At 40.7% G+C, this 14,380-nt stretch overlaps 1 protein-coding gene across 4 annotated transcripts in view; it reads left to right on the top strand.

Annotated features, from left to right (window-relative positions):
- FRMD4B (FERM domain containing 4B) overlaps positions 1-14,380 on the top strand; it is a 395,155-nt gene that overhangs the window by 358,872 nt on the left and 21,903 nt on the right. For all 4 annotated transcript variants that reach the window (XM_007500068.3, XM_001372543.5, XM_007500069.3 and 1 more), the window contains 5 exons: positions 8,319-8,395; positions 10,661-10,799; positions 11,700-11,841; positions 13,644-13,777; positions 13,873-13,992. In XM_007500068.3, coding sequence (XP_007500130.2) covers positions 8,319-8,395; positions 10,661-10,799; positions 11,700-11,841; positions 13,644-13,777; positions 13,873-13,992 — 612 coding nt within the window. The remainder of the gene's footprint in view (positions 1-8,318; positions 8,396-10,660; positions 10,800-11,699; positions 11,842-13,643; positions 13,778-13,872; positions 13,993-14,380) is intronic.

Here is a 14,380-nt window from a genome sequence, read left to right as displayed (position 1 = left end):
AGCAGGATCTGAACTCAGGCTAGTGCTCTATTTAATACATCCCTTAGCAGCCTGCCTAAATCCACTTTTTTCTAAAGAAATGAGTAAGAAAGTGATCCACTTCAATGAGTCACCAGATAGAAAGAAGTCTAAAAGTTGAGCCACTGAGCTCTGATTCTCTAAGTCAGATGTTGATCCAGAAGAAAGCCAAGTTTCCCACAATCAGTAGTCATAGAAAGGCATGTTAGTCAAAGCATAATAGGCAGGAGGAAAATGTCTTTTAAGATTATTATCTACCATTGGCTAGTTTCCATAGCCAGTAATATAAATCATAATAGGTGTCATTCAGTCATGTCTGACTCTTCATGACTCCATTTGAGGTTTTCTTGGCAGAGATACTGGAGTGGTTTGCTATTTCCTTCTCCAGCTCATTTGACAGCTGTGGAAACTGAGGCAAACAGGATTAAGTGACTTTTCCAGGGTCACACAGCTGAGTTTCCAGAGCCAAATTTGAACTGATAGTACCTACCATTGATATAGTGCTTACTAAGTGCTTTACAGTGATTAGTTCCTTCAATCCTTTTACAACAATCCTGAAGGGAATATTAGTATCCCCATTTTTAAAGATGAAAAAACTGAGGCAAACAGCAGTTAAATGACTCAACAGCTGATGCATATCTGAGGCTGGATTTGAATTCAAGTCTTTCTGACCCTCTAGCCACTACACCACCTGGCTGTCCCTAAGTGTTTAGATGTCCTTTCTTTATCCCTGGAGCATTTTAGAGTATTTACTATAGTGATCTTGTCCTTTACAGACCGGAGTTCACAGTGTCCCTAATTTCTATGCTTTGGGTTGAATGAATTGGCTAATGTACCCATGCACTTATTAATGACTCCCTGTTTGTTTTTCTTAAGACTGTAAGTTGCATTTGACTTTCAGGAAGCTACTTACCTGTTCATTGTTCTGAGGACAATATTGTCCCCTTTGCTCCTGAAGAATTTATTAGGGCATAAACATGCTGATTCCATCATGGCTTTAAAATCCACAAGGGAGTGGGATACACTTCGGTGGAGTTTCTCAGCCCTACTCTCCAAATTAAAAAATAAATAAATAAATCAGTTGGTTGAGGAAGAATATTAGGTTAGGAATGTCTCGTTTATCCCATTTGCAAGTGTGTAATAGGCAGCTAAGTGGTAGACTGGATAGAGCACTGGGCTTGCAATCGGGAAGATTTATCTTAATGAGTTCAAGCCTCAGACATTTTCTAGCTGTGTGATCCTGGGCAAGTCACTTAACTCTGTTTGCCTCCATTCCTCATCTTTAAAATGAGCTGCAGGGGGCAGCTGGGTAGCTCAGTGGATTGAGAGCCAGGCCTAGAGATGGGAAGTCCTAGGTTCAAATCTGACCTGAGACACTTCCCAGCTGTGTGACCCTGGGCAAGTCACTTGACCCCCATTGCCTAGCCCTTACCACTCTTCTGCCTTGGAGCCAATACCCAGTATTGACTCCAAGATGGAAGGTACGGATTAAAAAAAAAAGTCTTCTATCAATATGTCTAACTATTAGTAGAACTAATGTTAGTATATAACATGAGAAGGAACATGGAATGCTATGAGAGAGAGTCCTGGGGCTCAAAATTCTAATTATACTAGAAAATGGGGAAAGGCATGTTCCCCTGAAAGAGTGATGGATGGAGTCAAGAGTAGTCAATTCCAGGTTCTGCATCTGCCACCAAAACCTATGTCTTCTTGATCTAACTTAATTTCCCTGGCCTTAGCTTGTTCATATATGTTCATATAAAATGAAGAGTTTGGGCTAAATGACCTAAGTGGTCCCTTTCTGTTTCTAAATCTGTGGCCCTTGTGCCAGCCATTATTTTCATTAAGGCAACTTAGTAAAATAAACAAAGACCTATAACTTCAGTACAAGAATGAGTTTAAGAGAGGCACAAGAGTGGGGGGGGGGGGGGCAGGACAGGACAGGACTTTCATTCTACAATGGACAAAGGCAGGAATGTTAGTTTGATTTTTTTCCCTAAGAAACCATGTGGTCAACCAAGATGAGTCACTTGTGGATTGATTGAGAATTCTATGATTCAGTTGTGATCTCTTTGGATTTAGTCATTTCCAGGTGAATTTTCAGTTTAATAATTAACCTGGTAATTTTTTTCCCCTCAACCAAGCCACTACTACAACTTCCCTTTTGTCATCACACAACTAGCTGTTGAACTGCAAGGAGTATGCACTTGGCATTTATCCAAGTTAAAAGTGACTTTTTACCTCTTTCTGTCAGGGCCTTGGTTCTTTCATGACTTCAGGGAGGTTCCCTTTGGCAGTCAGTGTCACACACTTCCTCACCTGCATTGTTTAGTCTGCCAAGCACATTCCTGCCCTTTTTGAACCAGATGGGAGGTTTCTACTTAACATCTGGGTATCTTGCTTTCATTTTCTGCCCTCCCCCCTGCCCTTCCCCACCCTGTTCTTCTCCTTGTCTGTGCCATGTCTTATACAGAAATAGAAAAGCAAGTTCCTATCTAGAGGATGTTTCAGGAAACTTGAGCATAAAGCCAAAATAAAGACAACAACCTGTGTGATTACAGATTTTAGGGAAATTGAGACTCATACAATTATACATGCCATTTTTAAAAAATCCCTTACCTTCCATTTTAGAATCAATACTATGAATTGATTTTAAGGAAGAGTAGTAAGAGCTAGGCAATGGGGTTTAAGTGACTTGCCCGACATAGCTTGGAAGTATCTGATGCCAGATTTGAATGCAGAACCTCCCACTTCTAGGCCTGGGCTTCAATCCACTGAGTCCCCACTCCATTATTTTTTTAAATAGAATCTATAATTTTAGTGATATAAGGTAAGTTGGTCTATCAGTACATGTTGTTAAATTGTTCAGTAACTTATTGTTTTAGAGAATTGCTTGGGGTTTAGATTTCCCCAGTCAGTGTAACATAATGAGAGAGAGAGACAGAGACAGAGACAGAGACAGAGGGGGGGGGAGGGGAGAGAGAGAGGGAGAGAATTTAAGCTAGTCCTTATTCTAAGGCTATCTATATCCATTAAGCCATGAGCCCACCTTACTATATTCCATGAAGGAACCTTAGAGATCGTCTAGGCCTTCCTCTTTGATTTATAGATGAGGAAATGAAGCCCAGAATGACTGAAGTGCCTGCTTAAGGTCGACTGCCCCTGAGCCAGAATCTGAACTTAAATACTCTAACTCTCCTGTGCTTTTACTCCCAAGCTAGGCACTTTAAAGCCATTTCAAACAGAACTGTAGACCTTTTCAGCTACTCTCCAGTCAAATTAATAGTACTCTTGAGTGTTTTCTCATTCCCTTTGGAGCTAAAATTCCTCCCAGTTTCAAAATTGTTGGTCACTATGATTTCAGTGGAAGAAAAAGAAATTTCTTTCACTTTTCTGATTCTATAAAAGAAGTTGGGTTTGCTTGGTGAGTGGTTGAATACAGATTGTATAGGGGGTCATTAACAAGTTATTACTCTCCACAACACTAATTTTATTCAATAAATCACTATAGGGCATATGGCAAGTGATTTTAGAAAGATCTACTTCCTTTCTCTAGCCTTAAAGAGGAAGACAATTTGTTCTGATTACAAGCCTACCATTAATATTTCAATCATTTCTAATCTCACTTTTCAAAATCTATTTTTCATTCCTATACCTTATTATTATTGTTTTTAAACCTTGATAAGTTTGTTTTTCAGTGTAGGATTAGTAACCTTGCAGACAAATTATTTTCCCTGTTGTATCATTATTATTTTTATCTTTCAACAATAATAATATAATTTATCAGTCTCCCCTTTCTTCTCTCATTCCTCAAAGTACATTGCAAATATTATCTCAGTTATCCTTATCTCCTCCATTTTATACCAAAGGGGTTACTTTTTAATGCTACAAAGTTGGTTCGTACAATAGAGGTAGAGTGCTTAGGAAACCTGAATGCTAGTTCAGAGACTCTTCATCTAAACTCAGAAAGAGTCTTTCTCCCATTAGTCTTTTCATTTTTCATTTGAAGAAACTAATGTCCAGGGAATTTTTTTTCATTTTTGCAAAAATTATTTCTCCCTTCAGGGCCAGTAAGAAAACCACTGAGAGACAAATTCTAAAGCAAACAATGAAAGCTTACTTAATAAATACTAATTAACGATAATACCAGTTATGATTTTAAGAAAAATACTCTAGGCTGCTTTGCAGAAGTCTTCTGATAACACAGAGAAGAGACAGTGTCACATTTGGCTTTGTAACTAGACTGTTTAGCAGTGTCTGACATGTGTTAGGTACTTAAATTATTTTGATTGACTTAAAGCCTTCCATTTTTCTGTTGACCTATTTTTCTAATGTGTTTCAATGAAAATAAGAGGAGTCTAAAAGCTTTTTTTCCAAACCGGGAAATTAAAATCCCATTAAAAAAACCTCTCCTCTCTCTACTTCTGTGGAAATGCACTTATCAACACTCTCTAATATGAAGCCCAACTTAGTGTGCACCACATAATTGTATGGTGAATATATAGAAATATAGAAAATGTGTCTTTTGAACCTTTTTCTTTGGCCCTAAGGTAAGATGGTTTCTGTTTGACTATGCCATCTTTCAACCTCATTCAGATTTTCTTAATATCTTCCTATATTGCCTTTGGATCATTAAGCAGTCAATCAACAAAAAATATTTAAGTGTCCTTTATTTACCAGACATTGTAGGGACACAAAGGCAAAAATGAAAGTCTATCCAGGGAAAACACGCATACACCAATTCTGTAACATGTGCTTCTGATGCCTTCTTTGGTCATAGAATTTTGAAGTTAGAAGTCACTACAGTAGTTATCTGATTTGAAATATACCCCCTCTCAAAAGAACCCCTGTTCTCACATGTCCACTAAGTAGTTACCCAGCCTCTGTTCAAAGTCTTCCATGGAGGAGAAACTTTATTACTTCCTAAAGAAGCCCATTTCATTTTTCTGGTCATTTTAATTGTGTAAAAAGTTCTTCCTTCTATCAAGCCTCAGTATACCTTTTTAAAACTTTTGCCCATTGGTCCTGGTTTTGCCCTTTAGGCCAAAGCCTTCTCTTTTGATTAGATTTAAAATATTGGTATCATAATATTGAAGAGTGCATCCCAGAAAGAAATAGTTGTCTCTTGTATCCCCTAGTACTGTGTTGGTGCACCTATGGCATGCATGCCAAAGGTCTTCTCCCCTCCTTGTCTCAATTGCACCTTAGGACATTTTTGACCTTACCTCTGCCCAACAATTTAATGACAACACATCTTCCCTCCCCTGTCTGGGGTAAGAGGACAGTTGACATGCCACATGAGGGTTGCAGTTTGGGTACTTAGTCTCTAAAAGGCTTGCCATCACTGACCTAGCACCTAACACAATCCCTCATATATTGAAGATACTCAATCATTTTTGTTTGAAAATGCCGTTTTCTTAGCCTGAATCAAATTCAGATCTTACTGTATTTCCTATCACCTTTGGATCATTTTGAACAAGTCTGCTGGCCTTATCGAAGTGTCATTGTATCATTCATAAAATGTTTAGAATTTGACTGTCTTTAGTAAAACACCTTGGCAATTGATCAATTCTGCAGCAGCTAGACTGGACTCATGAATTGAAGATTTCAGATGAGAAATTGGTTGCCCCCTCCCCCCCCCAAAAAAACATACACATACATACAAAACTATTTCCCATTTAAATGGTATCAAATTACCCAATTAATCAGAAGTCCCTGACTTACAGGCTGGATTGTATTATTATTATTACTATTATTATTTGTTTGTTTGTTTGTTTGGGTCTTTTAGGTTTTTAAGGAAAAAGGCATGTCTCCCTGCTTTAGAAAACTACCCCAAACATCCTGAATGGAATCAAAAGAGATAGTGTTTCTTGGTTGTAAGCGATAAGGGGTGAAGGGGGAGGTGTGGTGTCAGTTTTAAGAGATCTCATTTCAAGTGCAGCCTTGGTTTTTATGTGTGTGGGAATGGAGTTAAAGGAAAACACAGCTGAGGCTTCAGGCTAACTCTTCCTGTCTAACCTGTTCATTTCCAGGGTGAGTCAGCCCTGGCTAGAAATGTGCCTTTAAACCAGCTCCCAGTGAAATCCAGATGGGAATTCCAACCAATTCACTCCCCTAGAAATCCCTGAACAGCTAATCTCCTTAAAAACCCATTCCCTCTTTCCCTCCCTCTCCCCCACCTCCTCTCCGGAGAAATCCTTGGGCAGAAGAACTTTGTCTGGCCCTCCCAGAGTTCTTTCTCTCCGGGGAAGGAGGGGAATGGGGAGGTGTCATTCGAGAGAGCTGCTGATGTCAGTAATGTGTCAGCAGTGGGAGGTTAGGTCTGTGAAACCGAGTTACACCTTAGAAAGTGTGTGATGAAACTCAGGCCAGAGCAGAGCTCCTTAAGGAAGCACCCTAGGTGGGGTGGGAGAAGGTGAGAGGCGAGGGGGCTTCCCTCCCCCTCTTCTGCCACTCCAGAAGACTGAGAATGTTTCAGAGGATCACATTTCACTGCGGGACCTTTTCACAAATAGGTATGTTTAAAAAAAAAAGTTTCATTTTGTTTGAACTTTTCTCTGCACTCTTTGAACTTGGAGCAGATTTTGGAGTATAGACAGCCGCGTGTACTCTCCTGGAATAGGGGAAACATGAGGGAAGAGTAGAGTGCTCCAGGTTTTATTTGTCTGTCTGTCTTTGTGAAGAAAACAGCCTGGATAATTGTCTTCGATAATTACAAGCAAAGGATATCAACCGTTCTAGTGTGTACAACTTAATCTTTCCAGGCACTAGAATGCCCTTCTTGTCCGGTACTTCAGTACAGCAATGTGCGTCCGCAAATACTCGTGCATCCTCATTCAGCAGAAAAATGCCAGCCCTGTTGGGGCATCACTCGGAAGGATTTTTACTTCATGCTTCTAAAGTCCAGCCCTTGCCATTCTGAACTCAAGCAAAGGTCTGATGATGGCAAGAGATCCGCAGACCAATTATTCAAGAAGAATCAAGTGCAGCTTCTTTTTTAATTCTGCAAAGAAGGGTTGGACTATATGGAACATTCTGAAGTTCAGGTTCAGTGGGAGAGCCGCAAGGAACCAGCAGGTCTGGACCGACAGCATTATTAATGAACTTGATAACATAAGTCCATTTAAAATGGAGCCAGGCAGCTTGCCTTCAGGAGTCGGGTGCTTTCATCAAAGCGTGTTAGGATTTCATGTAGACAGGGCTAGTTGTTTAGGAGATAAAATATATTTCACAGAATGAAATAGTTTAATGATAGATGGACAAATGGCAGAAAAGGGCACTGTTGGGATGCCCTCCTTTACCGAGATGTCCTCTTTTACTTGACACTTTTGCCAAGAATTTCCACAGGTTGCAGGGAGACAGAGCAGGTGACAGTGGGGCGGGGGCACCCCACAAATACTGCAGGCTTCATTTTACTTTCACTTTGATACTGCACAAGTTTCTGAAATATCACCCTCCAGGGTCCTATTGAAGCCATCACTCTTTGCAGCCCATTTCCTCTTTGCTTTGAGAATGGCAGCATGTCCTGACCATAGATAAGAAAGGAAATGATCTGGAGGGATTTAGTCATCCTTAATAGCTCAATTCTTCTGACTAAAACTCTTGATGGAGGGGAGAGAGGAAAGGGCAGCAGAACAAGTACCAAACGTGGGCCGCCTTGGACGTGGCCCCTTGGGTTCTGGTCATCTCCTCACTCCCTCTTGCAGCAGCAACCTGGGCACTACACCTTCAGTCCACAAAATGTGGGGTTCATTTGAAAGTCTCAAATCTTATCTCACGTCGGGGGATTTTAGTTGGCCTTTTATCTGCACAGACTCAAAATTAAATGGCACAGAGGAAACTTATCGGCAAGAAGATTATGGCTAGCTAGATTTATAGTTAAAATCTAACTCAGCTCAGTGGTGTCCTTTTTGCTATTATTCTGATAAGAAGAAAGCTGGATTTGAACCATGTTTATTATGTCCTCGTGGGTTTGGGGCTATAAAGACGTTGAGTACAGATAATGTATTTATTTACAGAGAATGCAGATAATGTATTTACTTACAGATTTGAATGTCTGGTGCCTTAATAACTACTTGGCTTTCTTTTGCTCAAGGATCTACAAATTGCACAAGTCCCTATATTGCCATCGTCTGTAAAATGGGCATAGTGCCCAAAGAACCAACTACTGAGGTGGTTGTATTTCTCATGAAATAATGAATGTAAAATAATTTGAAGCTTTTTAAAGGGACACATGAAGGTCATTATCTGGCCTTTCAAAATTGAAAATATTTTTGCTTTCTGTTCCTTTTATTATTTAGTTATTTCAATGGAAACAGCTGGAGAACTTATATTTCCGTGAAAAGAAATTTGCCGTCGAGGTTCATGACCCTCGCAGGTGAGCATTATGGTTCTTTTCCTAGTTGGAAAAGAATTGTTTTGAAAACTAAATGGAAAAGTAGCTGTCTAATTGAATTAGAAGAATAATGGCTTTTCCTCTGATCCTTCTGCCCCCTTCATCCCTTGCCATCCCCGCCTCCCCCCATGTGTGGACAGTATCTAGTTATTAGGATCTCGACTTTACAAAGCAATGAGAAAATTCTCCTTGATTGTTCACTGAGAGCTGGGCAGTGGGGGAGAGGTCGAGGTATGTGGGGGAATGTGCATTGTACTTGGAACTGAGGCTTAGGTCCAGTCTTGCTTAGCGCCACTAACTCTGTGACCTGGGGCAAGTTAGTTAGCCTTTAGAGACTAATTCTTCATCTGGAGATAATAATACCAACTGCCTCCCAGCTTTGTTGTACGGCTTCAATCAGATAATATATGCTTAGATTTTGGGACACCTCAGCAAAGAACTTTGCTCCAGAGCATCCGCTTTTCAATTATGCTACCCAGCTCTGTTTATAGAAACTTATAATCTGCTTTGAAATGATAGGGGAAAGAGACCATAGCGAAAACAGGGAACCAAAGAAAACCCCAAGTCTACTAAAAGTGTTTCCTATTAGGAAAACCAAAATAGACAACACCATGCCTCTTTGGGCCACATTTCAATGGAAAGCCTCATCTTATGTTTTTAGGAGACGACATGGGATAGTAGATAGGGTTCTGAACTTGGAAGCATCAAGATCTGGGTTCAAATCCTGATGGATAACCAAGAGCAAATCATAAATGTCTCTGAGCCTCAATTTTCCTCAATATCAGAAGAATACCAGTAGTTCCTTCTTAGCGGAATATCGTGAGACTTCAATGAGATAACATATAGTAAAGCTCTTCTATTATTATTTTAAACCCTTACCTTCTCTTTTAGTATCAATTTTTTTAAAACCATTACTTTGTATCTTAAAATTGATACTAAGTATTTGTTCCAAGGCAGAAGAGTGGTAAGGGCTAAGCAATGCGAGTTAAGTGACTTGCCCAGGGTCACACAACTAGGAAGTGTCCAGGACTACTTAGTATCAATTCTAAGTCAAAATTGTATTATGGGCTAAGTAGTGGGGAGAGGGGGGGGTAAATGACTTGCCCAGAAACACAGATTTGAAATGCCATAGATCAGTCTTGAGTGTCTGCTATGTGTGAGTAACACCAAGAGGTTGTAGAGTCTGGGAACGAGAGTGTGATGGATAAGAATGATGGAGAAGTATAAAACAGAAGGCAATGTAGACTGGCAGCCTCAAGGACCCTAGTTATAGATCCAGCCCTGTGTTACATCAAACAAGCCAGCCTCTCTCCTGAGCCTCAGATTCCTCACGGGTCAAACGAAGGGGTTGGACTTAGGAATCCTTAGGACCTAACTTCCAAGTATATGTACAAACTCAGCCTCTGATGTTCTGTCTTCCATCTCTTTAAAGAGCAATGTTAATCAGCCCCTCCTATTTTCCCCCTTCAACCCTTGCCTTCTATCTTAGTATCAATTCTAAGAGAGAAAAGAAAGGACTGGGAAATTGGGGTTAAGTGACTTGCCCAGGGTCACACAGTGTCTGAGGTCAGATTTGAACCCAGGACCTCCCAATTCCAGGCCTGATGCTGTATTCACTGTTACCTAGCTGCTCCTAAACCCATTAAAAAAAAAAAAAGATTGCACATCAATAGAGCCTTTTTTTTTTTAACCCTCACCTTTTGCCTTAGAAACAATACTGTGTATTGGTTAGGGCTAGGCAGTGGGGGCTAAGTGACTTAACTATGGTCACACAGCTAGGAAGTGTCGAAGACCAGATTTGAACCCAGGACCTCCTATCTCTAGGTCTGGTTCTCTGTCCACTGAGCTATCTTGCTACCCTGAATAGAAGTTTTTCAGTGGAGGTTGTCCATCCTGCTTCTACTATACTGTAGTCACTTAGCTTTCTTAAAAATTGTCAGGCTATACAAGGAAGCATTTCCTGAGCTAGCCAAGGGGCAGCTAGGTGACTCTGGATTGAGAGACAGTACTGGAGACAAGGAGGTCCTGGGTTCAAATGTGGCCTCAGATAATTTCCTAGTTGTATGACCTTGGACAAGTCACTTAACCCCAATTTCCCAGCCCTTTACCACTCTTCTGCCTTGGAACCAATATTTAGTATCAATTCTAGGACAGAAGAGAAGAGTTTTTTTAAAAAGACTTCACTCCAACCTCATCTTACCCTTCAATGAGATACACATCTTTTCATGTTTGTCCTGAACCTTTTAGAATTTCAGTATCAAGAAGAACGTTTGGGCAGAGCGGACTTTTCGTGCAGACCTGGTATGCCAACGCTTCTCTCATCAAGTCCATCTGGGTGATGGCAATCAGTCAACACCAGTTTTACTTGGACAGGAAACAAAGCAAAGTAAGTTACCGGATGTATTATTGTAGGGGAAAGCTCCAGCGCCCTTGTTTAGGTTCTAAATAGAGGGAATTATTCAATTGAGAAGTTACTTGCAGAAGAGAACATGCCAACAACTAATTTTCTTTTGATGGCCCTGAAGCCTTTTTTTTTTAATAGTTTCCATGCTTAGGAGGTGGGATGGAGAAGGGGAGAATATGTGGAAAGAGATAAATTCTCCAAAACTGATGTCCATCTCAAAGTTAGTGGTTCGCAAGGCTGTCATGATAAAATGAGTAACAAAGAAATGACGATTATGAAAAACCAGCCCACATCTAACGACATATGGGGCAGCTAAGTGGCACAGTGGATAGTGTCCAGACTGGATTCCGGAAGACCTGGGTTCGAATTTCAGCCTCAGGTGCTTCCTATCTGTGTGGCCTTTGGCAAGTCACTTCACCCTGTTTGCCTTAGTTTCCTCATCTGTAAAAGGAGCTGGAGAAGGAAATGGCAAACCACTCTGGGATCTTTGCCAAGAAAACTCCAAATGGGGTCACAAAGAGTCAAACATGACTGAAACAGATGAATAACAACAACAAACACTGCATATGACATTCTGACTAATAGTATAAGTAGTGTTCCTTACCCAGAGGTAACAAAGAAGAAATAGTTGGGCAAAACCAACTCAGATCCAACAGTGTATACAGCATTCTGACTAACAGAGCATCCAGCATCTCTTCTCAGTCTACCAAGAAGAGGGAAATCGTTTGCCTTCCAGAACCAGGATTGGTTATTGTGTTTAATTTGAGACTAGTTGCATTCTAGACTGCATTCTCTGATGAAAGAAGTCTAGGATGTTTTCATTTCTTTTTTCTCTTATTATCCTTTGGGATAACAATGAAGAATTCTCTCTTGATCCTGCAGGCAAAAATTCCCTCTGCCAGGAGTTTAGACGACATCGCCATGGACCTAACTGATACAGGCACACCAAAGGTTTCCAAAATGGTGACTCTGGATGCAAAGAATCAGTTCATCATGGCAAGCAACGGCAGCTTGATTTCCTCAGGTGAACTCTTAGAGAGGAATATTTCCTGGTCCCTTGTATTCTGCCCATAAGGATTTTGTTTTAAGTTGATCCAAATAGACTTTTATCTTTCAGATCTATTTGGGAGCTTCTATTTACACCTTTCTAGGAACCCTTCATCACCCCATATCTGTAGCCACCTATAGCCTCTCTGATTCAACTCTTTTTCTCCCCATCCATCTGCCAAATCGTTGCCTAACTAATGTTCCTGCAACACTCACCTGCTTGACAATCTTCCATGGATCCCTATTGCCTCTAGGAAAAAATATAAACTCCTGAAGCTAACGTTGAAAGCCTGTTGTAATTGCGCTCTCGCCTGTTTTTTTTGCATATAAATTCATTTTATTCCTCTTCACGCATCCCATGTTCGATCCAAACTAGGCTGCTAGCTCCTTCCCAAATGTAAAATGGCACCTCCCATGTACTTGTTTTCCAAAAGGCCATTTTCTTCATGCCTGGACTTTATTCCCAATCTCACGTCTGCCTCGTAGAACCCCAGGCTTCCTGCCAAACTCCGCTTGAGCTCTCCTTTCTTGATCCCCTCCCAGGTTCTAGTATCCTCTCTCCACCCCCAAATGACATCTATTTTGTATATACTTTATGTACAAGTCCTCTCTCCTGATCTTTATAGAGTTTATATTTATAAACTCACTGAGGGCAGGGACTGCTTCCTTTTTTGTCTTTCTATTTCCAGCCCCTAGCACACAGAAGGAGCTTTAAAAGTGTGTGTTAAAGTGTGTTATAAGGGTTTTCTAACCCTTATAAATTGTACATATATATATAACATAAAAAATTATGGTAACATTTGCACTGATGGTTCACCCAACAAGCTCCTTTACTTGTCAGGTCTTCAGATGAATCTTTGATGTGAAAAACACTGACATTCTCCCAATCTCACTGAGCAGCTCTTAGACCTCCTTTCAGAACCGGGTCAGCCCAAAGAGTGAAAATCAGTTGGATAACTGTCTCTCAAAGCACTCTGGGAAAATTCTCTTACCCATAAATCCATCTGAGATTCCATTGAGATTTTTTAAAGAAACCTAACTTATTACTCTGTTATGCCTTAATTCTATTTCCTAATGAACTCTTACTTAATTAATAAGTAATTCTCTACAAGGGAATGAAAGGAAACAATTAGATCGTCCTAATGCTGCCCCCTCCCATCCATGGACATCTATCCCTTCAGAAAATGAAATCTTTTTCCAGGGGAGTCTCAAAGACCTCATTTATTTTAGCACAGTTTTCAAGAAAGTGAACCCGTTAAATATAGCTTGGCTTACTGGGTCAGAATGCTGGATGTGCAACCCAGAAGTTCCGAGTTCAGATCTCACTTCTAAGTCTTTCCTAACCATGTGGCCCTGAGTAAGTCTCTTAACTGGGCTCAGCCTTGTTTTCCCCATCTATAAAATGGGGATAGTAATAGCACTTCTCACAGGGTAGTCATGAGGTGAAAATAAGATAATTTATATCAAATTCTCATCAAATGTGCTTTGAAAACTTTAAAAGTACTATGTAAAGATCAGCTATTATTATTATTCAGGCCCATTTTAGCACCAGCGTCTGTATGATGCCCAGAATCCTGAGAAAATGTTCTGCTGTTTCCTTTGATTATGTTTAGAAACAAGGAGAGAAGAAATAAGCGCTTACTTAATAGCTGGTTCTGACTCTATGGCCTTTGTTCTATACAAAGGAAGGAAATATGATTCTCGAAAAACTCCCCTGCTCTCCCCCCAAGTTTTTTTTTTTTCCTCAACAAAAATAAATAGTTGACCCTCTTTCTTCAGGTTCTCAAGACTCTGAGGTCAGTGAGGAACAGAAGAAAGAGAAAATCATGGAACTGAGAAAGAAAGAGAAGCTGCTCCAGGAAAAGCTTCTGAAGAAGGTGGAGGAGCTCAAGAAGATTTGCCTGCGAGAGGCAGTGAGTGTCCTGCATGCCTTGCCTCCGTCCCAGAGCCTGTTGGGACGCTTAGTTCAGTGACACTAATCCCATCTCACTTCCTTCCTGTTTTATAGGAACTCACTGGTAAGATGCCAGAGGAGTACCCGCTGAATTCAGGAGAAAAACCCCCTCAGGTCAGAAGGCGTGTAGGCACCGCATTCAAATTAGACGACAACCTGCTTCCCAGCGAGGAGGTATGCCCCTTCCCTGGGAAAAAAGGAGGAGGCCACCAGGGCCATGTGTGCTGGCGGGCCCTGCTTGGCCTGTGGCTCCATATTTGTGTTCGCTGTTTCCCGTTTTCTTCTCAACAGTTGAGTTGGATCAAATTGACAGAATTAGGTTGTTTTCTTTAAACCAACAAAATAATAGCTCAAAACAAAGCCCTGAGATGAAAATGGAGAGATCTTTCTTTGTTCCCTGAGCAGTTCTCGGGAGAACTTTACAGACCCCCCCCCCTCCCCTCAAAGAAGGTAAATTAGATCTTTTTAAATTTTTAATAAAGATAAGGTTGTGCCCATGGAATAGAGCTCATAGCAGTATATGTGGAATTCCACAGAGGTTGCTGCTCAGCTACATATGGGA

This window comes from Monodelphis domestica, chromosome 7 (assembly GCF_027887165.1).
Source record: "Monodelphis domestica isolate mMonDom1 chromosome 7, mMonDom1.pri, whole genome shotgun sequence".
In the NCBI taxonomy this organism is placed as follows: Eukaryota; Metazoa; Chordata; class Mammalia; order Didelphimorphia; family Didelphidae; genus Monodelphis; species Monodelphis domestica.
This window is presented reverse-complemented; position numbering and strand designations above follow the sequence as displayed.